General features: G+C 31.5%; 3 protein-coding genes, 1 long non-coding RNA gene and 1 other non-coding gene across 6 annotated transcripts; 3 read left to right on the top strand and 2 right to left on the bottom strand.

The window, feature by feature from the left end:
* Positions 1–293: 293 nt before the first annotated feature.
* Positions 294–3,909, bottom strand: LOC130961582 (probable pectate lyase 12). The gene is made up of 5 exons (XM_057887538.1): positions 3,670–3,909; positions 2,744–3,195; positions 1,377–1,627; positions 644–1,041; positions 294–541 (listed from the first exon to the last, which is right to left on the bottom strand). The coding sequence occupies exons 1-5, from the start codon at positions 3,879–3,881 to the stop codon at positions 361–363; spliced, it is 1,494 nt and encodes a 497-aa protein (XP_057743521.1). The 5' UTR covers positions 3,882–3,909; the 3' UTR covers positions 294–360.
* Positions 3,910–9,693: 5,784 nt separating this feature from the next.
* Positions 9,694–12,358, top strand: LOC130961672 (alpha carbonic anhydrase 7-like). Its single transcript, XM_057887657.1, has 7 exons — positions 9,694–10,095; positions 10,200–10,417; positions 10,788–10,894; positions 11,356–11,470; positions 11,603–11,767; positions 11,997–12,050; positions 12,176–12,358. Exons 1-7 carry the CDS (start codon positions 9,984–9,986, stop codon positions 12,254–12,256), a joined length of 852 nt encoding a protein of 283 aa, XP_057743640.1. The 5' UTR covers positions 9,694–9,983; the 3' UTR covers positions 12,257–12,358.
* Positions 12,359–14,005: 1,647 nt separating this feature from the next.
* On the top strand, positions 14,006–16,301 carry LOC130962273 (uncharacterized). Of its 2 annotated transcripts, none has more exons than XR_009079775.1 (4): positions 14,006–14,160; positions 14,252–14,306; positions 14,395–14,524; positions 15,999–16,301. It is a non-coding gene; the product is annotated as an uncharacterized LOC130962273 (long non-coding RNA). The 2 variants fall into 2 exon arrangements; XR_009079774.1 differs by having other exon boundaries at positions 14,013–14,160; positions 14,252–14,301.
* Positions 16,302–17,537: 1,236 nt separating this feature from the next.
* TRNAH-GUG (transfer RNA histidin (anticodon GUG)) lies at positions 17,538–17,609 on the bottom strand. Its single transcript has one exon. It is a non-coding gene; the product is annotated as a tRNA-His (tRNA).
* Positions 17,610–19,993: 2,384 nt separating this feature from the next.
* On the top strand, positions 19,994–20,976 carry LOC130963721 (zinc finger protein ZAT5-like). Its single transcript, XM_057889826.1, has one exon. The coding sequence runs from the start codon at positions 20,071–20,073 to the stop codon at positions 20,974–20,976; it is 906 nt and encodes a 301-aa protein (XP_057745809.1). The 5' UTR covers positions 19,994–20,070.
* The last annotated feature ends 3,795 nt before the right edge of the window (positions 20,977–24,771 follow it).

Here is a 24,771-nt window from a genome sequence, read left to right as displayed (position 1 = left end):
CAAAAAAAGAAAAATAGATATGTTGTTGTTTAGAGTGATGACCACCATTAATCTGCTCCACTTTTGCTTAATTTATTATCAATATATTATCTTTTCAAATCCTTGAATTAAAATAAGAGGATAAATGCATTTTCTCCTCACGCATAGTTGGAGGAATATTATGAAATTAAACCAAATGATGATGATAAGAGATTCTATCATGAAACTAAAATTGGGAACTATTAGATATAGTTGCATATGTCAAGTCAAGTTGAAGAAAGAAAGGCTTTAAAAATGTACTAGTTAAAGGGATGTCCTAACTTTTAAGGCTCCTTTTCATTTAACAGTCAAAGAAAGATAAGCAAACTCAATAAACAATTGTTATAGTACTAATGTTATTAGGGGAGTAATTGTGTGAGATAACAAGCACAGCATTGTAACAAGAACAGATACAAATGTGAAAGTATGTGAAGGTGGAAACAGCATTGCAGCCTTTGCGTTTGTTGAAATATAACTGCCACCATCGTTGGGTCCTCTAGTCCACATGCCAAGGTTATTGTCCCTGCTCATTCACCAACCATGTTAATTAACCTCATTACGTTTTCATATATGAACTGCATATCAATTTCTTAATAAGACTAGTTTATAATATTAATGTTAATACCTAGCCACACCAAGAACTCCAGCAGACATAGTAAGCAATGAAATGCGATCAGCAGACTTAGGCTCCACACTATAAGCCTTCTCATACTTAACCTCAGCACCTTCCCCTGATGGAACAAAGAATGCTCCATTCACCATCACATCCCCTTCTGACCTCCAATTCCACCCTATCCACTCGCCTTCCCCGACATCCAACCGCTTTGTCACTTGCTTGGCAAATGAGTTGTCGGGAGCAGTATATCGATTTCCCTGACTATTAATAGTAGGGGATCCACTGCCCCCGATTGCATACATCTGCCAAGCAGTGAAGTCGTTATTGACTATGTGAACATATCCTAGCCTGCAACGTGGCATGCGCTGGACGAGTTTTTCGCCAAAATGGTTAAAGGCAATGGTAACCTGCAACAAGGTTGGTGGCTAGATTGTAAGAAAAGAAAAATTTTCTTCTCAATAATTTTATAGAGTATGTTAAAAATGAAATGAAAGTTAACTACAAATGATTAGTAACTATTTATATGTAGCAACTCATTGACTAACAACAAATTCTTAAAAAAAAATTTGATCTGCAACGGATTAGTTTTTAGTTTAGCGGTTGGAAAAAATCGTACAAAAAAAACTAATATCACTACTGAATATTTATGTGAGGATGCAATATGCATAATTAAATTTTAAGGTGCATGTTTGTGATGTTGGGCTTGGGCTCAAATTGGATAATTGGGCCTGGACTGGATTACCTGCATGGCTGAGTCAGGTAAGTAGTGGTCACTATGGCCCAAGAGCATTACGTCATTGTGATGAGAGAAGTGGTTGTTGGACACAGTGATGGCAGTTGAGCCCATAACTGCATCAATAAGCCCATCCTTGCAACGAGATAGAGTGCAGTGATCGATCCAGATGTCATGCGATCCAAATATGGAGATGCCATCACCGTCCGATTCAGTGCGGTATCCATAGTGCTCTGGACTCGATCGCACCATAGCATTACCTGTAAAGAAAAAAAGGTTAATAGTATTTCATTTGATAAGATTTGTATCTTAAATCCCAGAGTTTAATTTTAATACAATACAATCGTGCAATCACAGTTATTTTTTTAGATGACCATTCACGCGATTAATATAAAAAATAATTAATTTTATTAATATAACATTATGTGATCAGATGCACGTGAAAAATAATTTTATATTAATAGTGTATTAAAATTAATTTTTTTAAAAATTAATATACTTTTAAAAAATGTTTATCGGACTAAATATATAATATAATGTGTTTATTATTTTCAAAATAAACAAATATATTTTAATTTTATTAATATTCAAATAACTTAATGCCACTTGTGAAAGGACACATTTGAAAAAAAGAAAAAAAAAAGGTAACAAACAAACACAATGATAAACCTCACTTTCCTAGCAGCACAATTCAAGAAAAAGGGAGGGAGAAGAAAATATTGGTACCAATATTATATTATTTAGATTTTAAATTTCAAGATTCTACTTTACTTTCTAGGAGTGTGAATCTAGAGCTTGGGTATCCAAAGTGAGAGATTAATATTATTTAATTACTTAAATAAGTCTATTTAAAATACATAGAGACAAAGTTTATCAAGTATATCTTTGTCTATATCTGACTTTATTCAAAAAGCGGAAAATAGGTTTGGTTACTGCTTTGAAATAAGAATCAAAGATGTTGAATTGTTGAGAATAAACACATATCTAAAGAAAAAAAAATAACTTAATATTGTCCTTTTTTAGGAGATATTTTAAGGCTTTTTCATTTATTAAAATAAAGAAATAATACAAATTTTGACAAAAACTTAATTTTATGCTTAATTTAAGGCAATATATTTTGAAAATTGATATTTACATTTTTTCTATCATTTTTTATCAATTACTTTTAATACAAAAACAATTGTGAGAAAATGGAAAAAAGGTAATGTCTAATTTTTTTTTTCCAATTTCTTAATTCTTTTTTTCTTTTAAGAAAAGGACAAATGCCAATGGTTTATTCGGACAAACAAAAAGGACATAAATCTACTATCCATGATATATCTCCAAAATAATTAACCTAACCTAACCATAATATTTGAAATTAATTTCTTAATTACCTGAGGGATGACAATGGTGAATGTGAATGTTATGTATGATAACATTGCTAATATATTGAAGAGTAATGCACCCTCCACCAACAATGTGCACATCAGCACCACGCCCATCAATGGTTTTGAAGCTATTGAATATGAGTTCTTGTGAAAGCTTAATCATCATGTTACTAGGAAACACTATCCAAAGTGGCTCATTTTGAATCACGGCATATCTTAGGGTTCCGAGTTTAGGGTTTACAGCATCATTGTCCGACGAATCAGTTACTATGTAGAACTCGCCACCTTTTCCCCCCTTTGCATTTTGACCGAACCCAATTGCGCAATCGGCTAGCCTTTGTCTGTTTTGGGCCCAATTTGGGTCACATTTCCAGCAATCATCAATGGGGTTCCCTGTTAGGCATGATGATGATGATGATGCTAACATCTCCCTTCTTGCTATTGAAGCATTAATCTTACTACAAAAATAAAAAGTGTCATAATATAAGATACTTTAGTTATATGACTCATCTTAATTACATTAGTATTTCTACTTATTCTAATGATAGAAAAGTGCTATGAATAATTTAGTGCATAAAAATTATTTATTTGAAATAATATATATGAGGAGAGTTATAAATGAAAATTATTAACAATACCTACATTTTATTGTGGGTGAAAACTCACGTGAAGTCGACTGAATTTTCACCAAAGTGTATTATTAAACTTGAATCTCTCCCTTTTTTTTTACTAAATAATAGCACTTAGTAACTAGCAAATAATAAACTCCAAGCCAAAAAGATAATTATTTCATAAAAAAGGAAAAATAAATTTTAAAAATAAACTAAAAAAAAAAGAAGAAATTGAGCATGTCCTGGATTATCAAGATCTAACTTTAAGTAATGTAGGAAGATTGAAAGAGAGAGAAAGTAGTAAGAAGTAAGAAGTAGTACCTCTGAAGTTGTGTAACAAGAACTTCAGGGTTTGGATGTTGTCCTTGGAGTGTGAGATTCACCATTGTTGCTCTTCCATGATCCACAATAATGCATCCCAATAATACATATGTTATTGTTACCACAATGCACCTTCTTTGGAACATTATTCTTCTGCTTCTTTGGAAGAGTTTCACACTCTCTCTCTCTCTCACTCTCTCACTTAGGTGCATAAATGGAGAAGCTCCGTGATCATAGGGATTAGACATAAAATAAGAGTTCTCATAGTTTTTACAAGAACAAAAATCCCTACTCAGAAGGAAAAAGCGCGCCCATATATTGAAAATTCTTAATCAATTTCTAATTATTAATTTAATTATTCTGAATATTTTTTGTTACTGATTAAAATAGTTCGTGCAAGTCGTTATTTAGGTAAAAATTCAAGTGAAGTCGACTTCACGTGAAATTGATACCTGAGAGTCGTTGAATGAAAATTTAGTTAAATTAGTTAAATCATCTAACAGTTCTCAGATATCAACTTCACGTGAAGTTAGAGTATGTAACGAATTGTTTATTGTTTAAACCTTCTTCTTTAACATTTTGTGAAACAATGTCTTTTATTTTTTTTATTTATTACATTAACTATAGGAGTATACATTGAGTTGTTCTAAATTTCTAACTAGAGTTAACCGTTAAATAAGGACACAAAAAGGTTAATATTAGGTTTTGAGGGTTGTGAGGACTCCAAGAAAGTTATGTATGGACAATGGACACATTACACAGTACAATGTTGTTGGTACCACCATAATGGATGGTGATGGTACTCCTCATACTGACAACTTTAATTTAATATTTGTTTTATAATAATAAAAAAAAATAATAATGGCTCCTATTTCTTTTGTTTTTTTTATATAAAAATAAAAGTAGTGATATATTTTAATATTATAATTTTTTGTGTTTTTTAAAATTGTGGAAAGTACACAAATAAAAATATCCAATTTCTGAACCTCAAATTTTTTTATTTTTAACACAAATCGGACGGTTGGATTTTTATACTTACTCATAAAACAGACGGTCCGATTTCTGTACCTCTACAAATCGAACGGTTCGATTTTTGTACCTCTAATAAATTGGATAGTCTGAACTTTACTTCTCTAATTAAACGATTTCACATTTAAAAATAACACACAAACAGTCTACATCTTAAGAAAAAACATATCACCACTCCAATGTCAAAAACAAAAAGTTCTATTTCTTTCACGAATGACTATTGAATATTGACTCGTAGCAATGAAAAAAGGTAGGTGAATTTCCAACATTCTTGATTCTTGCTTGCCCCTTGCATTTAATTAACTTCCTTTTGACCTTTTGGACCTCCATTGCATCTTGTCACATGTTCACCTTCATTTTTAGGTTAAGTGAGTATAATTCGATTTCAAACATTAAGTTAAAAGATAAACATTATCTTATAAAAATTATTAAGATTATTCTCTTAATAAGTGTAAAATTTGTGATAGATATTAGCAAATCATACCATATGTAATATATTAGAATAATATAGAGTAAAGTATCTACTTTTTCTTTTTGTGACACCCGCAAATCCGTCACAAGATAAAAAAAAGTAACAAAAGGCATTTTTAAATGAAAATTATTAGTAGAACTTAGAACCATATAATCTGCCATAAAATAAATAAAAGTAATCATACTCGCAAGCTTTGCTTGGCATCCTCGACCTTTATTAATACTAAATAAGTAAAATGTTGGGAGATAATGTTAGGAATGTTCGTTGAAAACACGAGATAATTAATAATATGAACTAACAACATAAGAAATTATTAAAATACTTTGCAACATGTTTACACGATTCCTGAAGTTATATAGAGCCGCAAACCCAACTTTAAATATCAAATGTATATGTATATTTTATTCCATTGTAATTTTTAAAATGCATAAAGTATATTTAAAAACCTCAAAGTTAAATATCAAAGATGACATAAATAATCGCTTTTTTACTACAAAATTACATAGAAACAATAAAAACTTTACCCTAATTTCTAGCCCCTTTTTACTTGGTTCAATATGAAACTGGTGCAATCCATAACAACAATTATGACTTTTATTTGAGACTGAATGGCACATGCAACCACTGCAAGAAATGTGACACTTTTTTTTACTATGGTGTCACCGATGTAATAGTACAGTGGCTCCACCACTTTGACCAATATCCTCACATACACTTTTTTCTCATTTGTTTAGCTAATAATATGGAAAAGATTTCAAATATTTCTAAAACATGAAATTTTAACGAATTAATAGTCAAATTAAATTCTAAAAAATAAGACATTTTTAAAAAAAAAATCTAGAGAGCTAATATTTTTATTAAAATTTAGCCAGCATTTAACTAGCACAAAAAAAATGAGTAATCTCACACAATTAAAAATATTAATAATGACTAATTGATGACATCTCTAAAGGTTTTTCAATTAAATTGATCCTTTAAAGATTACGAATTAATCATATATGTCTTTCAATTACTCTACTCATAATTTTCGACAATGATTGATGATGTAAAATATTAACTAATAGCATACATGACACATAACATATTCAATTCGAGGTTAACTAGAAGAGTGCTAGGGCCAGCAAATTTTGTGATTTGTAGCCATCAATTAATTATCATTGATATAATTCTTTGAGAAAAAACCAAAATAGCCCTTGACAATTACCTCAAAAGATAACGAGATCCTTGACCAAAAAAATTAATGTTTTTTTTTTGCACAGGGGCTAATCAGTCCCAAAAAAGATCAGGGGGCTGGATTGGGTGTTTTTTTTTCTTGGGGACCTCGTTGTCCTTTCGAGATAATTGTCAGGGGTCGGGTGGGATATTCACTCTAATTCTTTTGGCATCACAAAAACAGAAAAGCGTGATTAGTTCTCTCTCTCCCGTTGAGGTAAACCCTAAAACTTTCTTGAGGATCGCCGCCGTTGCCTCAATCTAAGCCGCAGTGGTCCTCCGATACTTCTATCTCTCTTAACCTTTTTCCTTTGCTCCTATCTCCTTAACCTTTTTTTCTCTTTTTTGTCTCATCTGCCTCCCCTTCTTTCTCCTCCTTTCTCCTTCTCGTATGTTTTCTGTTCTTCTCCACCTCCACCCACACTGTTCTGCTACCTCTTTCACTTCTTCTTTCTTATCTTTTTGCTTCCTATTTTTTGTTTGTGTATGTTTTCTGCTTTTCTTTTATAGATTTAGATTTGAAATTCAGATTTAGATCTAAAATAACTTTTCTTCGGACCTGAGCTTAGCTCTGTGTTCCTGATTTTATAATCCATCTGTGGTTTTCTCTTCTTGTTTGTGGTGGCGTTTTGGTTCCCGTTATAGTTGCTGGTGGTGTTTTGATTATTCAGATCTTGAAAAAAAACTCTATAAAGAAATAATTTTGTTTATAGGAAAATTTTCAGATTCAGAAAATATTCAGATCTATATGAAGAAGAAGATGTATTTTATTGGCTTGCAGCACATATGTGTAGATTTAGAAACAAAAGAGATTCTGTTTGGTCTTTATTTCTTCTTGTGTCGATTTTTAGTAATCGAATGTTGGGCTTACTATCAGATTTTAGTTCAATACATGGGATATCTATCTTCTTATTATCTATATAGAATTGATATTTCTTTGATATTTGTAAGTGTTGGCTTTCCTATAATTGAAAAACGTTTCTTTTTGTAAAAAAAAAATAGTTATCATTTATGTTTTTAATAGTGTGAGATTTTATCTAATGGTGTGGGATTACTCACTTTTTTTTTTTGCTAGTTAAAAGACTAAATAAAAGTGCTGACCAGATTTTAATAAAAGTGTTGGACCTAAACTTTCTTTTAGAGAAATGACTAAATAAATTTCCATAAACATATTTGGTCAATATCTAATTAGACATGCCAATAAATTATAGCTCAAATGGCATAATCTTCTCATACTCACCTAAAAGGTCGCGGGTTCGAGTCTCCCTATATTTGGTAAAAATAAATAAACAAATAAATAAAATATATAATTAGACATATAAAGTATTATATATATTATTAATTAATGTTTTACAACATCAATTTTTAAAAAAAAAAATATTTTAGAGATAAATTTAAAAATTATCTTATTTTTAGAAATTAATTTGACTATTAATCTGAAATTTAACAGTTGATTTCAATTAATATATATATATATATATATATATATATATATATATATATATATATATATATATTATCTTTTTTATAATATGATTCCTTCGACATTCATACACTTGGAGGACTCAACACATCTTCCATAATATTTGTTTATTATTTTAATCTTAAGTCAGAATCTAAACACAATTTTAAAGTACTCATTAGTACAATAATTCATATAATCATATAAATATATTTAATTATCTATCAACATATATATTTAACAACCCAAAACAACAGGTTACATCGCGGGCAAAATAAAACACCTCTTGATGTCATTGACCAAAAATAGTGATAGCTTACGTCCTTAGTTTTTTTTTTTTTTTTTTTTCTCAAAAAACTCGATTAGTTCATTTGTTTACTTTTGATCCAATAGAGTATCCAGATCCTTAAAACAGAAGAAAAAAAATTGTTTCTCTATTATAAGAAAAGCTCTAATTAAAGGAAAATAGTTACCTGATGAGTAACGTTTTGTGGTTTACTAGTTTTGTCTAGAAATAAAGAAGGTGTGTGGGGGGTTCCAACCTACCCTAATAATATTTTGTAAGACTTTCTTTACAAACAAACTTGTTTGCAACGCAGCTTCACCTCAGTCACAAATTTAGACCAGTTCAAACTAAACATTTTTTTTTTTCTTTTGAGAATGGAAAAATTAAAATTAAAATTAGAATGGAAGCTTTTTTCTCTTATGACAATGAGAATGGAATATGGTTTGTTATGATAGAAAGCAATAGGAAATAAGACCAAATTAAATAAATGAATAATAATATGTTGCATACTGTCATATGTCTTCTAAATGTTATTGATAAATAAATAATATGATTGAATTTTATATTTATTATTTATTTTAGAGGACATAATGAAACTAAGAAGTAGGTGATGAGATGTATCTAGATACTTTTGTTATATAAAAAATGTGAGTAAATATTTTTTTCGGTCTTTAATAATTTGTTCGATAGATTTCGCATCTCCTAACAAATATAAATACTCAAATCGGTCTATCTACTTTGATATATGTACATTTCAGTCCCTGTAACTGGTTTCGAGCAGGTCACTTGCTGACATGTCAATCACTTATTTGGCCGTCTTCTTTATTATTGTATGGATAAGTTACTGACACATTAGCAAGTGACCTACTCGAAATCGATTGTAGAAACTGGAACGTACATATATCAAAGTAGATAGGAACCAATTTAGATGTTTATATTTGTTGAGAAATATAAAATTCATCAGACAAATGATTAGAAATCGAAAAGAATATTTATTCAAAAAAAATGCAAATTTTGTTTGTGAATTACCTGAAATATTAGAATTTACTATTTTTTGAATTGGAGATTTTTGTAGTTTTTGGTCCAATTATATAAAAGATAAGAAGTGGATAGAGATAGTGATGTGGCGATTTAGAGGTGCTGGAATTTTGGGCTTGAGATGAATGATTCACGCTTGGTGGTCGAATTATCATTGGGCCAATGAGATTGGAATTCGGGTCCATAACAAATTTCATAATAAAATTTTTCTATGGTTAAAAATACTACTCCGTTTCAAAATAAAATTCACTAGATTCATTAATTTTTTAATAAACGGAAAAAAATAAGTAACAGTTATTTTAAAGCCAGAAGAAAAAAAACTAATAATTAATTAATGTCACGCGTTTTGTGTGTGTGTGAAAAAACTATTACTCAAAATTAATTAATCTTAATGTACCCAATTTTCCATTTTATTTGCTCTACCTAACTCTCCACCCTTTCTTTTTAGATTTTCAAGACAGCCTGTATGTCCTTCCCTTTTCAGTTTAATGTTGTCATTTTTTTGATCATTTTGTTGGTTTAGGGTTAGAAAAAAACAGTAAAACACCATAGAAACTTAGAAAATCTAGGATTCACACCAATTGTTGTAACAAAATTTCAACAATCTAGGAACTAGGAACCTTCCTAGTTTCCCTTGACCAAATATCAAAACCAATCTAATTAAAGTCTTGCTTTTTTTATATATATATATACACACACATTTCCTCCATTATGAGAATCACCACCCTCTTTCATCAATCCATCATCTACTTTAAATTAATTTATTTATTTATTCATAGTTTTCTCTCTAGCTACTCCCAATAATCTTCATCAACATGATGATGAAGCAGCAAAGCCGGATCAAAATTTCCCAACGAATTTTGCTAATACTAGTAACCATCTTTCTCATCCATTCAACAAAAATTTGGACTTCAGCGGAGGAAGTTGGTAAGCACAATATCAATCAACTCCAAATTACTTGTTTTTTCTAAATAATTTGAGTGATGTTGTTGTATTTTTAATTAATTAATGATGTGTGTTTGTTTGTGTAGAGAATGAGAGAGAGTTTGATTACATAAAAGGGAGTGAGAAGGGTCCTTCACATTGGGGTGAATTGAATAAAGAATGGGAAGCATGCAAGAATGGAGAAATACAATCTCCAATTGATTTGTCAAATAAAAGGGTGACTGTGGTTCCAAACTTGGGAGTTCTAAGGAAGAACTATAAACCTCACAATGCCACTCTTGTTAATAGAGGACATGATATTTCGGTAATTAATCATCATTGCTTTTATTTATTCTTTATTTCTCATTAAATTAACCAATTCCCTTTTAATAATAACTTTTTTCTTGTACTCTTGAATTGGTCGAGTTGTCAGCTCATTCATTTCGTTTATTTGTTTAACTAAGTGTCGAATGATCGAATTCCGTCATGTATATGTTGCAATTCATTGGTCAGACCTTTAAATAGAGTTCAAATCCACAACACATTTTGGGAATATTGGAGGGACAGAAAAAATATCTAATATTAAGATATATTAATTATTAGTAATTGAATATGATGGTTATTGATAATACAAACGGTTGGACACAGCTAATAATAAGCTTGATTAAGATCTAAAATGTTTGTTTATGGTGCAGCTGAGATGGAATGGAGATGCAGGATCAATAGACATCAATGGCACTCAATTATTTCTAAAACAATGTCATTGGCACTCACCTTCAGAACACACCATCAATGGCAGAAGGTTCAATATTTCTTCTCCAAAAATCTTTATTTACTTATATATTATTTTGTCGAGAAAAAAACTCTAAACAATTCCTGACAATTATCTAAAAAAGACAACAAAATTATTGAAAAAAAAATATTCAACCCAACTTTTGAGCTTTATTTTTATGGAACTGATTAGCTCTATTCCAAAAAAAGTCAATATTATTTTTTACTAGCACAGGAATTAATCAGTTCCAAAAAAAATCAGAGACCGGGTTGAATATTTTTTTTTTTGTCAAAGACCTCGTAATTCTTTCGAAGTAATTATCAGGCCAGTGGGTATTCACTCTTATTTTGTCTAAATATTTTTTTGTAAATATTTTTTTGTCAAAAAATATTGAAAAAGAAACTATTCTTTCTTTTTTTGGTTATAAAAAGAAAACTATTCTTTAATTAACATATTAGATTCTTTTTTTTTTTTGGTCCTGGAAATATTAGGTATGACATGGAGCTTCACATGGTTCATGAAAGCCCAGAGGCAAATGGAAAGACCAAGGTTGCTGTTGTTGGGCTTCTGTTCAAGATTGGAAGGCCCAACCCTATACTTTCTAAGGTAAGTCAGCACAAAAAAATTGCTCTTGATCCAGAAAAGAAAAACTTTTCTTGTGAATCTTGTCTATATTTTATTAAATAAAAATTGAAATTGATTTTGATTAATTAAATGTGGTTGAAACTATTATTGTAGTTGTCAAATTACATAAAATCCTTAGTGGATAAAGAAGAAGAAAAGAACATAGGAGTGTTTGATCCTTCAGAGATCAAATTTGGTGGCAAGAAATATTACAGATACATGGGTTCCCTCACTGTTCCTCCTTGTACTGAAGGTGTCATTTGGACCATTAACAAAAAGGTATCATTAATGATTTGTTAAAAATAAAAGTTCAAGTGCAATCAATTTTACATAAAATTAATATTTAAAAATTATTAAATAATTTAATTGATTTAACTAAATTTTTACCTAATAGCTCTCGATTATTAACCTGAGATTTCAGCAACATCAAAACCCTATGATTGATATTATTATATGATTCTTTATCATGTGATTAATTTGAACAAATATTTATTTCCATGATTATTAGGTAGGAACTGTGTCTAGGGAACAAATCAATTTACTAAGAGAGGCAGTCCATGATGTAAGTATTTTTATTGCACTATTAATGCAACCCAACAAAAAAAAATTAAATAGTTTAATTAAGTTTCTTACTTTATACTTTTTTTTATGATTATAATATTTTTTTATATGCTCTTTTTATGGCAGCATGCAGAGAAGAATGCCAGACCTACACAGCCACTGAATCGAAGAGGAATCCAATTTTATAACCCAAAACGCAAGGAATAGATTCACTACGTAATTGATTTGTATAAACTATTGTTCATGTTGGCATATATATAATTACTGTTGTATTCAAGGGATTAATCATTCAATACATTACTTGTAGAATTTTTTTCCTATTTTATTATTAATATATAATACATAACAAGATATTGCAAAAAGATGTTATTTGAGGAATTATGAATACTAATACGTTTCGAAAAAAATAAGAAATACGACACATTTGAAATTTAAATTCAAAATTTTACATTTTAAATTTATTAAAATCCTACATCTTATTTATATACTCTAAATATAATAATTGAAAAACTAAAATTTACTTAATATAAAACATAATTTATTTACATCAAATTTGACATATTTGCAAAAAGAAGTCCACTAAAAAATAATAAAAAAATATTGACAATATGTTTAATTGACTGATTTATTGGCTCACAATGAATTAAAAAATAAGAAACACCTCCTAAATTCTAATAACAAAAAATTTTTACCCTCCAATTTCAAAATTTAACCATCTCTCATCCACTATCAAACCCTAGCAGCGCCCTCCCCCCTCCCCCCCATAGCCCCAACAGCGCCATGACCCTCCCTCTAGCAACCCTAGCAGCGCTGTCACCCACCCCCAACAACGCCATGACTTCTCCAATTAAAATAAAGGTTAAGTACTTTTTTCGTCTTTAAGGTATGGGACGATAAAAATCAAAATCGTCCCCACCCTTTTTTGTTATTAAAATCATTCTCAACGTTACAAAAATAAAGAATTCTCTCCACCTTCATCAATGCCTCATCATCATCACCATGAACCACCATAACAACAAAATAAATCTGTCTCATCATAATCACCATCGTTACACCATAAATCTAACCATAAAATAAATCAACAATCCAGCAACAACATAAATTAAAAAAAATAAAAAAAGAACTCATGTATATGTTCTTCAAAAATTAAAAAATAAAAATAAAAAAAGGAAGAACGAAGAAGAGAGAAAGAGAGCCGTAGTGTCTTCTCCTTTCATTTTCTGTCTCTGCCATTTACTTTCCACCATCAACACTCATCCCACCTCCATCACACCACTGCCTTAGCCCTTTCTTTTTTTACTGCAATAAAGTCATCACAAGTCTAACCTTAACTCTGTCCAAAATCAACAATAACAACACAGACAAAAAGAAAGTAAATCAAAGAAAAATATACAGAATAAAAAATTAGAAAAAAATAAAAGAATGAATAACAAATTGAAATTCACAAACCGTGCCATGCTTTAGTCAAAACCCTTTCGTTTTTTTCTCTATTGGCATTCCCTTTCTGTTCATAACAGCCCCTTCCAGAGTCGTTCCCTCATTTCTTAATCCCGTAACATTCTTTTCAAAAAACGCTTCCAATTCATCATTTAATTCCGCCGTGGAATTGTTTTTGACGGCTACCGCATTTTTTTGGCAGAATGAAGACTGGATCGATAACAACTCATCGACGTCTCCTTCCTCCACCGCGTCGTTTGTAAACCCCGGTTAAATTAGTAGATAATTAGTCAATAAATTAATTTTTAATAAGGAATATTAGAAATGTGAATATTATATTAAATTAGGATAGAGCTCATCGAAACGAGAATTTTGACACCAATTTCAAAGAAATCGGTCCAAGATTGGACCGAACGGGTCGAACCGGTTGAACCAGACTCGAACCGGGCCGTCGGTTCAACCGGACTAACTCATTAAAAGCAGCCGAACTCCTTTCTCTCCCTCATTTGGACGCAGCAGCGTGAAACATTTCCAGGGAGGGGAGAAAGCTTCCGTAACGTTACGGTAAATTTTCGATCCCCGTAACTTCTCCGTCCGAGTTCCAATCGCCGCACCGTTTGTGGCCACGCATTCACCGCGTCGAGCTCTACGTTTCTACCGGAACAATTTCACTGGTAACTTGTTTAATCACTCTCAACCTTCTCTTCCCCCAATTTTCAAATTTTAAGTGGGAATATTGAATTTCTTTGATTTCTGATGTTTTAGGATCCAATTAGCTTGAGAAAAACGTTCACTCTTGCTTATGTGAAGCTTGGGTAAAGTGAGGATACGATAATTCTATTTTATTTTCTTTGAATTTGAGCTTTGAGTATTAAATTGGATATATATGTGTTATGAATGTGTATTAGGTTGTGAATAAATAATTGGAGCTTGAAATTGTGAATATTGGAACTTGGAGGAAGCTGATTAGTTGAATTTTGAAGGGGCTGCCTTGGTTTTAAATAATTTACTTTGGTCGTTACGTGAAAATCGGCCAAGGTATGGTTTAGGTTTCTTGCATTTAATATATAATGTTCTGTGAAAACTTAGGCTAGACGACCATAGGATAAGTTGGAATGCAGGTGTATGTTTAATGTTTAGTAATTTGTCGATGAATATATTTGGTTGAAGTTTATTGGATAATTAGTTATTAATTTTGGATGGTGAATGTTATTATGTTAATTTGGAGAGAATCATGGTTGAATGTTATTGTTGATGAACATAGTTGGTTAGGTACTTGCTGATTAACTAATAATTTGGTGAATTATTGATTTGAGGTATTTTGTATTCGAAGCCTAGGATTAGTAAACTATGATCCTTAGTTGAATTTTGGTTGTTGGATTCGAATATTGTATGAGTATAGTTGTTGATCTGAGGTAGATTTATTGTGGTGACTGTTATGATGATGAGGAAGGGTATGTTGAATTGAAAAGAAAGCAGGTTTGGACCCGAAAAGGGTGGCAAAGTCCGAGTTTTAGAGGAGATGCTGCCAAATTTTTATAAAAAATTAGAGATTTTGTTTATATGATTATTTAAAAAGATTTAGATTCAAAGGGTTATATGATTTGATTTAGAGTTATTAAGAAATTGAACATGTTTTAAATCTGATTTATTTAGAAAAGAATAAATTATGTTTTGAATTGGAACTATTGATGGACGGGATGGGAGGCGTGATAATGAAGGATAAGGATTGAATATGATTGATGTATAATGATGAATGAAATGCGGTTGAGAACGATGTGGATGTTGATGAATTATAATTTAATTATTTATATGGCTTATGAATTTGAATAATCTGAGATATGAGATTCCCTAGATCAAATGTCGTGGCTTGCCACCACGTGTACCAGGTTGAAAACTCGATACTCTGTTGACCCTACGACGTAAGTGTGACCGGGCACTATATAAATTCCCGGGAATGTTACCCCCATTGAGCAATATTGATTATTTGAGATAAAGCTATGCATAGACTCTTGGGGATGCACGTCAGGGGGACAGTCTAAGGACAATTCAGACTTGTCGGGTTGGCTGGATAACCGACAGATGAGCCTCATCAGCCATAGGACATGCATGCATCATATGCATATTACTTGAATTACTTGCATGTGTATTAACTGGGCGTGCCTAAATGTACTTGCCATTGTTAAATGTATATTTGTTATCTGCAGTACTTGTAACCTTCTTGTGCTTGTCTTTGTCTGTTTAGTTGTCTGTGAAAATGCATGATGGAGTTGGAGGTAAGGAGGTATGGCAGAATGGGAATTTAGATTTAAGGTTAAGTTAAGTTAGGTTTAAATATCCTTAGTAAACCACCTTTTATGGCTTCTGTTTAATACTTTAAGCTTTACAATCTGAGTGTCGGCATTCTAGGATTGCCTCTGGCATTCCTAGAACCTTATATATTATGTGTGTGGCACCTTTACCATACTGAGAACCTCCGGTTCTCATTCCATACTATGTTGTTGTTTTTCAGATGCAGGTCGAGAGGCATCTCGTTAGGCGTCTGGACCCTTGAAGTGGAGTGGTTACTGGGTTATTTGGTTATGCTATGATGTATATATATGTACTTAGCTTTCTCTCCACATAACTTATTCTTTTTGATCCTCCTAGAGGTGTATGGAGAGGCAGGATTTTGTTTATGTACATTTGGGTTTTGGATATGTATATATATGTATATATGTGTGTATATTCTCCGGCCAGTCTTGACTTCGCAGGCTGAGTCAGGAGCTCGTTATTTTGTATCTTTGACTCTCTGTTCCTATTTTGGGTTACTTTACACTTGATAGCTGTAGCCTTCTTAGCACGCAAGTTAACTCACTTCTCGAGTGTTGCGCCTTTATATTCGCGATTTTTTATTTCCTCTATTCTTCAAGGCTCCTAGCATATTATAATTCTTTTGCTATTATGTGTACTCATTTCATTTTAGAGGTCGTAATACCACACCACCTCTGTTTTACGGCTTAAGCGTAAAGTTTAGTGTGGTAGGGTGTTACATCGTTCGCAACGCCGCCACCATCTGTTGCGGCTCCTTCTCCGACAATAGCAATGATCGCCTATGGTTCAAGCTTTTGAAAAAGTTTCTATTAGATGAAGTCTCTTCATTTTGTGATTCTTTAATTTGTGTGTGATTCAATCTTTGTTTCTATGATAATGGTGATGGTGATTGTGATAATGGTGATGGTGATAGTGATGATAAAAAGATGAATAGGGTTAGTGGTGAGGGAGAGTAAGAGTTTGGGATAAAGAGAGAGAGAGAGAGAGAGAGAATGGGAGTTGAGGATTAGTGGAGGAGGAAAGGATTTTTTTAGAAGGCAAAATCGTCTTAAAATTATTATTTATTGATAAAAGGATGATTTTATAATATTTTGTAAAGTTGGAAATTGAGGGTTAGTGAAAAAAGAAAGGATTTTTTTAGAAGGCAAAATCATCTTAAAAATACTGTGTTTATGAAGACTTTCTCTTGCTAAATTCTTTTTTTTTTGGGTGATATAGTTACTAGTAGGGGTGTTTGCGGTGTGGTTTGGATCGGTTTTGAGTCAAAAACTCATCCGATCCGAACACTAATTTTATTTGCGTTGCGGTTTGGATTGGATGATGTTTTTAAAAAAATTCGATCCGATCCGATCTAATTTTAAGCCATTTGGATTGGATTGGATTTACGGTTTTGTAAATTAAAAAAATTAAATACATATAACAAGTCTCAACATCAAATTTTAAATAATTAACAATAACATAACAAGTCTCAATAATATCTTAAAAAACCAACGATAACATAACATAGAAATAAAATTATAGATTAGTTAAAATAAATAATAAATAACATTTTAAACATAAAATATTTATTAAATAATAATAATACATGAATAATATATAAATGTATAATAAATTAAACATGTTATAAGTATAATTATAAATATAATAATAAAATAATAATATGCAATTTGGCGAATTAAATCGGTTTGGATTTAAACACCCTAGGCCCTAGTTACTATACTCTATTATAAAATGAAAATGTGGCTGCTGGGATTCGAGCCCAGGTCTCCACGGCCACAACGTGGAATTCTTACCACTAAACTACAGCCACAACGTTATTAATTCTTTGCAAACTGTTGTTCTCATGTATCTTAATATATAACTCTTCATCACCCTTCTTTTGAATCTAACCAATAATTGACATGACTTGCTAATCATGTTTACTGTTAATAATGCAATTAAAACTACCAAATATTTATTTGCACATAATTTTTCAGGTGTCTAAATGATATATTCAACAAAAAAAAAAAAAAAAGAAAAGAAAAAAAAGTTAAAGCTAGCAGTGAAGAGGTTGATATACTTTTCTTTGAGACACTAATACGCGCCCCTCACAACCTCCCCATTCATATAACTTAATAAATTCCTTACGCTAAGAATCTCTCATTTTCTATCCAATGATCTTTTTAATTTGCATGCTCTATATACTCTATATTATTATATTCTATATATTATATTATGCCACTATGGAACCCTAATCATGCATGTAGCCATGCATGATGCATCAATATATAGATACCCCATATTCCACAGCTTTTTTTTATTGTATTTTCTTGAATTAATTATTATTATTGTTGGTTCCTTGTTTAACAAAATATTATTTCTTTTAATAATATGGCTGGTTATTCCATTGTTATTAGGCTCATAGCTTTGCCATAACTTCAACACGGTTTGCTACTTAACTTATTATGTATATTTATTTTATACTAATGGGTCAAGTTACTCTAAAATGAAAAATTAAAATTAGTAAAAAAAAAAAAGTTTCAAATCATCTTTGAGCTAGATACCCAAAAAAAAAAATGAATTAAAATAGTAAAATTTACCTATAATAATAAAAGTTATAAAAATGAATGATAATTAATTTGTTATTTATTATTTTACATCTTTTTTCATTAAAAATTTTTTTTTCCATATGAATATGGGTAATTTGATTTCATAAGAAGAAAAAAATGTAATAGATAATAGTAAAGACTTATATTAGTCAATTTTTCAGCACATAAAATGTGCTTTTTACCAACACCAAATGATTGGGAACAATAATAAGACTATATGATATATGATATATGAATCATGAATCAAATCAATTGGTGATGTATATGCGGCGCAATTGTTGGAGTTTTGCCCAATTAAAATTAAAATGCGAATATAATTTGCAAAATATATAAGTAGTTGGGTCAACTTCACATGAATTCCCTCATTATAGCAAGTGTGTGAACTATATGAACATAACCACTAGCACTCTATTTATAATATTTAATTAATATAGCTACTATAACTATAATTAATAATACAACATAATCTCATGTCACAAGTCATAAGGATCATGTCCAACCCATAGTTTCCACACTTGGACTTTGTTAACTAATTGTTAATTGGATTGGGTCCAAAATTAATCAAATTAAGCTGTACTAACTAATAGCTAGCTAGCTAGCTAGCTTGGTACCACAAGCCAAGTTAGTTAAAATTTAGTGATGAAAAATAAAACCAGCAAGAAAAGCAAAACCAAATTAAAGTAGATAAAAATTAGTAAATGAAAATTGAAAAAAAAAAGGGGTTTAATTTTATTAGGAAGTTGAATATTCCGTGGTTCCAGGCTTGCAAAACCAACTCTTCAAAATAGTAGATAGTACCTTAGAGGAAAAGTAACAAGTTTGCTTCAAAAACCAACCGAATCTCACTATCATTTTACTTAACAATAATTCTCACACATACTCATCAAATTTAATAGAAATAGTGTATATATGCTGCGTTTGTTTACAGAGACAAGACACTGAGATATGGATACAAAGACACAAAATCATGTTTGACAGAGGAGATATGAATAGAAATAGTGTGTTCAGAAACACTGAATTAGTGTATTTTGTGTCCATAGAAAGGACACGGAGACACTAACAAGAGACACAACTTATTTTTTATTATTTTTTTCATTATTTTTGTTAATTTTTCATAATTATATTTTTTTATTATTATATTTTTCATCTAAAATTTTTGGAATGAAAAAAAAAAAGAGAATAAATTAAATTTTCATAATTTATTCTAGTTTATCACCAAACAAAATACAAGAACACAAAATTTTGTATATCTATTTATCAGTGTCTTATCCTATTTTATTCTTAGTATCTTGTCCTATCCTGTTCTCAGAAACAAACGCAGCCATGTGATGTATGTAACTAAATTTACCCTATAAAAATAGTGCAAGCTAGGTTTCTATTCCCTTATACACACTACACATACAATTATTATAACACAACTGTATAAGACACACTATTTTCTATATATATAACTTGCAAAGTTGGAAAAGCAAGTTTGGCAAAGCTAAAACCAGGGTTTATTCTTTATTCTCATGCAATTTGCATCCACTACTTCAAGCTTGAAACCCTTAGCTTCCATATATTTATTAACATCCCACTCTCTCTTCCATATTCAACAACACCAACACCCTCTTTCTCCTCTTCTTCTTATTCTTCTTCAAATATAATTAATATTTGTGTGATCACTCACTATACAACAAGAAGATGGAGGAGGTTCAATTAGAGGAACAACAACATCAACTTCTTGTTAAAGGCAAACGTAGCAAGCGGCCGCGGCCGCCTTATTCGCCTTCGCCATCACCACCACCACCACTTGAATTTGCACCAATCATCCTCAAAAGCAACAACAACAACATGATGATGATGCCACCACCAACAACTACTAATAGTGCAACTACTAGTACAACAACATTAGATGATGAAAACATGGCTTATTGTCTCATTCTATTGGCACAAGGACACCATCATCATCATCATCATCATCATCATCATAATAATAAAGTATCATCATCATCATCATCACCACCATCATCACATCATGATGATCATCATGAGAAAAAGAATATCTACCAATGCAAGACATGTAACAAATCATTCCCTTCATCTCAAGCACTTGGTGGACATAGAGCTAGCCACAAGAAATTATTATTACCAAACAACAAATCAAAGAGTAATAATAATAATGCTTATGATCATGATCATGAATTAGAGGACCTCAACACAACAACAACAACAACAAAAACAACAAGCACCATGCTCTCTTTGCAAGTATCATCATCAAATACCACAATAATAACAAAAAGAATTAGTACTAATTATAATAATAGTGCTAATAATAGTAGAAAATGCAAGCTACATGAATGTTCTATTTGTGGTGCTGGATTCTCATCCGGCCAAGCATTAGGGGGTCATATGAGAAGGCATAGAAATTTTGATGAAGGTGACAAAAACAAGAAACCAAGGAATCATTTTTTGAACCTGGATTTGAATCTTCCAGCATCACCGGAAGATCATGATCAAAGAGAATCATCTAAGTTCCCATTTCAAATAAGGGAGAAAGTTATTGTCTTCTCTTCTTCTGCACCTTCTTTGGTGGATTGTCATTACTGAATTTATTAGTCAATTATTTTATTTTTTATCTATTTTATTCTTTTTTCATTCATTCAAATTGAATCCTTTTATTCAGTGTTAGTAGCTTATAATAAATGCCTTAGATTTTAAGTTTTCTTTGTTGACATGCTCTTTATTATTGTTAGTATTTAAGATTCATTATTCACCACTTTGTGTAGTTACTTTTTCTCTCTAAATATTTAGCTTTTTGGATATCCCCAACATTTTTCGTTGACATCTATATATCTAATTGTCAATCTAATCATGGTAATAGCTTTCACCAATAATAGGGATGTTCTTATATATAGTAATAGTAATATTCTACTTCATATGAAATCACAAATATTATTCTACTAGATATAATTGTTAGGAAATTATTTAATTTCTTAACTTATTTGTGGGCAATACATATATTAATTATAATAATAAATTATGCTATTTCAAATTAAATGACTTATATAATGATGATCTCATTTATTGTTATAAATGCTAATTGAATAAGTCATTATTACTTTTGATTTGAAATTAAATGAGAATAAAACCGGATATTATCTTTTGTTCCTTAGATAATTATCTTTTTGGATTTTAGATATATTATCTTTTGGACTTTAGATACTATTTTATTTGGGTTTAAGGGTTTAATGGGTGCCATGCTCAAATATAAATAGACCTTTAGGATTTCGGTCCCCAATATACCAAAGCCGCCTTTGTTACTCTTTCCCCATCAAAAGAGTTGCAGTACAGCCTCCTAGGAATACAGAAGGCTTTGGTTGAGGAAGATCGAAAGAACCACAAGATCCAAACTCTTCCGATCGTATGATTCATATTTATGAATTTAGGTACGCTTCCGCACTATAATATTTTTGGTGATTCAATATGGATGATCTGGATTATTGAAATTAATTTATTCCAACAAGTGGTATCAGAGCCATCCATAATTTAATCATCGAAAATATTCGGTTTTATTTTATTAGATCAATATATATATGCATTGTTTACGTTGCATCCGAAATTGTTGCACGCTAATTGTTCCCCTTTTGTATGTGCATCAATATACGTATATATATTTAATAATAATTAAAAAAAAGGCAACGCAAACGGCACTGTATATATAACCTTTCACAGTATAGGATATATAATCACTTTAAAGGTTAACATTTTTTTTATTCTAATACTGTGATTGCAATCTTTATATATATATATATATATATATATATATATATATATATGTCCTATCTTTCTAATCCAAGAAAAGTGACTTTTCTTCCTCTCCCTTACTGCTAAAAGGTAGGCAAGTAAGTAGGCGGTTGGTCCATCGAACAGTCGAAAAGTTTCCGTTCGTTCACCCTTAGACTTGAGACTAAGCTTTCTGCCTTGCGACTAGCCTCTAGAAAATGATAGAAAGAAGTAAATAGCCAATATTTTCAAACTTTCAGATCGAAGGTTGAGGCATTTCTAGGAAGACGGATTATCAAAGCTCGCTGAAGAGTCAGTATTCGAACCAGTATCAGCCGACGAAAGAGCATCTCCCGTCCTTTCCTCTCGCTTACGCTCAACCTCTCACATTCTTTTTTTAGCCTTTCAAAAAAGGGCTCTCATGTGAAGCAGGATAAATCCTGGAATTGGCATTGGCAAGCACTCATCAACTTATATAGATTTCGAGAAATTTACCATAGAGAGAGAGAGTCAAAAGCCCATAGCACTGCAGGAAGACCAAGGTCTCGATCAGATGTCCTTCTTCATTCGTGAGAATCTGCCTATTGAACCAATTCGTACGGAGCAATCAACGAATTCCGGCGCTGAAGCACATTCACTCATAGGACGACCATCATGTACTTGTACTCAAGTGACGATGAACACTGAACCCTCTCCGTATTGCATTCATCCCCATCTTTTGATTCTTTCCATCTTTCCGTTCTCTTGGGCCCCGACCTATGACTTGTTCCCAGAAACCTGCCCTAGAAAATCTTTATTCGATTAGCTTCCTGGAGTGGTCTATTCTTAGACGGTGGATTGGGATCGAATAGCAAGTACCCGGAACCGGCTTCTTTTTTTTTACTTGGCATTTCTATTGATTGGCATTGATTTCAATCTGGTTCTTATGAAACTCCCAACCTACCGAGGTTATGAGCCAGGCTTCGCCGTATAACCAAGAGGGTCCGGGGTAGAACCTAGATAGAATCTTCAGAATCAGGAGTCTCTCTTGTATGAACGCGAAGACTCTATCATGCATCCTGATTAAAGGATTTCTCCACATTGGGCAGCCACTCACGACAAACACCCAAAAAGAACTGGAACCGGGTAGACATGAGAAAATGTGCAAAAGCTCTATTTGCCTCTGCCATTCTATGGTTCAAAAGAAGAATGTAAGAAAGAGGGATAAGACCGAGGCCTCGGACTCTCCTCTGGTCTCTCTCGACCGAGTAAACATGCCCACAAGATTGAGAAATAGAAGGCCAGGCTTGTCGGAGAGTTCCCAGATAATAGACTTTTAAAGTATAAGGAAAGCAGACATGAATCTTACTCGGATCTATACATTGAGCTCAATCTTTTGAATTAGCCTTAGAACTTTCATGCCCAGCGTGCGGAGGATCCATTGAGAGTGTGCGATTTTGTTGATTTACTGTCCATTTGTCCTTCAACCGGATTAATGGGTCTTTTCTCAGCGGATCAGCCACATAGTCGTCCAAAGTAGAGTGGCATGGAATCGGCCGGAAAAGACAGATATGAACCACGCGAGCTGGTTAGATGCGTGGGACAGAGGGCTTACTGAGCTAAAGGCCCCATACGTGGCAACTGAATAAATACCTGTTAGACTGCTGTCAGAAGTGAAAGGACAAAGGCAAAGAGCGTAGATAGCTAAATACGGGTGTAAATACTTCACTGCAGTCTAAATCCATCCCGACTTGGAATCATAACAGAAAGCGCTACGGCTAGAGCTAATACAATTAGGCCAAGGCAGCTGGTAAGGCCTCCACTTTCATTCTGATTGGCTATTCTAAATATATATATATATATATATATATATATATATATATATATATATATATATACACACGTGTATTATCATTATGAATATGTATATATATATTATTGTTTGGATAATACATTAAGGTATATATATATATATTACATGAGAGCGATTTGACAATTAATTTACGTAATAAATAGATGTTTTATTCTAAAGAACATTATTATGATTATTTTGGATTTAATTATGTGTGCTATTAATTTGGTGTAAAGTTAATTGATTATCCTTTTAGGATATAAGAATTATTATGTATATGTAACTTATGCGAATATTAATCGATCCAAAAGGAGATTTATATTTGGCCAAGTTATGTATACATATTAATAATATTTAAATAATAGAAAATATTATTTAATTGTTACATAAAGAAACTAGTAACAATTTGGATTAGTATACCCATCTATTTTATAAAGATTTGGTTTTGAAATAAATTGATTGAACATTATGCTGCCAAAATAGCCTCTTTTGTGAAAATTGATTTATTTAAAACATTAGGAATATGGTGATATGTAATTCATGCGAATATTGGTCGGCCCAAAGGAAGGTCTGTATTTGGCCGAATTACATACACATATTGATGGTAAATACATATTTGGGTAACTAATTAAAGAATAAAGTAATACTTATTATTTATGCGAACAATAATCGGCCCAAAGGAAGTTTATTGTTTGGCCAAATAATAAGCATTGCACACTTTTGTTTATTTTCTATTAATTATGCGATCAATAATCGGCCCAAAGGAAGGTTATTGTTTGGCCAATTAA

The sequence above is a fragment of the Arachis stenosperma genome, chromosome 2, assembly GCF_014773155.1.
Source record: "Arachis stenosperma cultivar V10309 chromosome 2, arast.V10309.gnm1.PFL2, whole genome shotgun sequence".
NCBI lineage: Eukaryota > Viridiplantae > Streptophyta > Magnoliopsida > Fabales > Fabaceae > Arachis > Arachis stenosperma.
The sequence above is the reverse complement of the archived record's forward strand: the minus strand, read 5'-3'. Positions and strand labels throughout refer to the sequence as shown.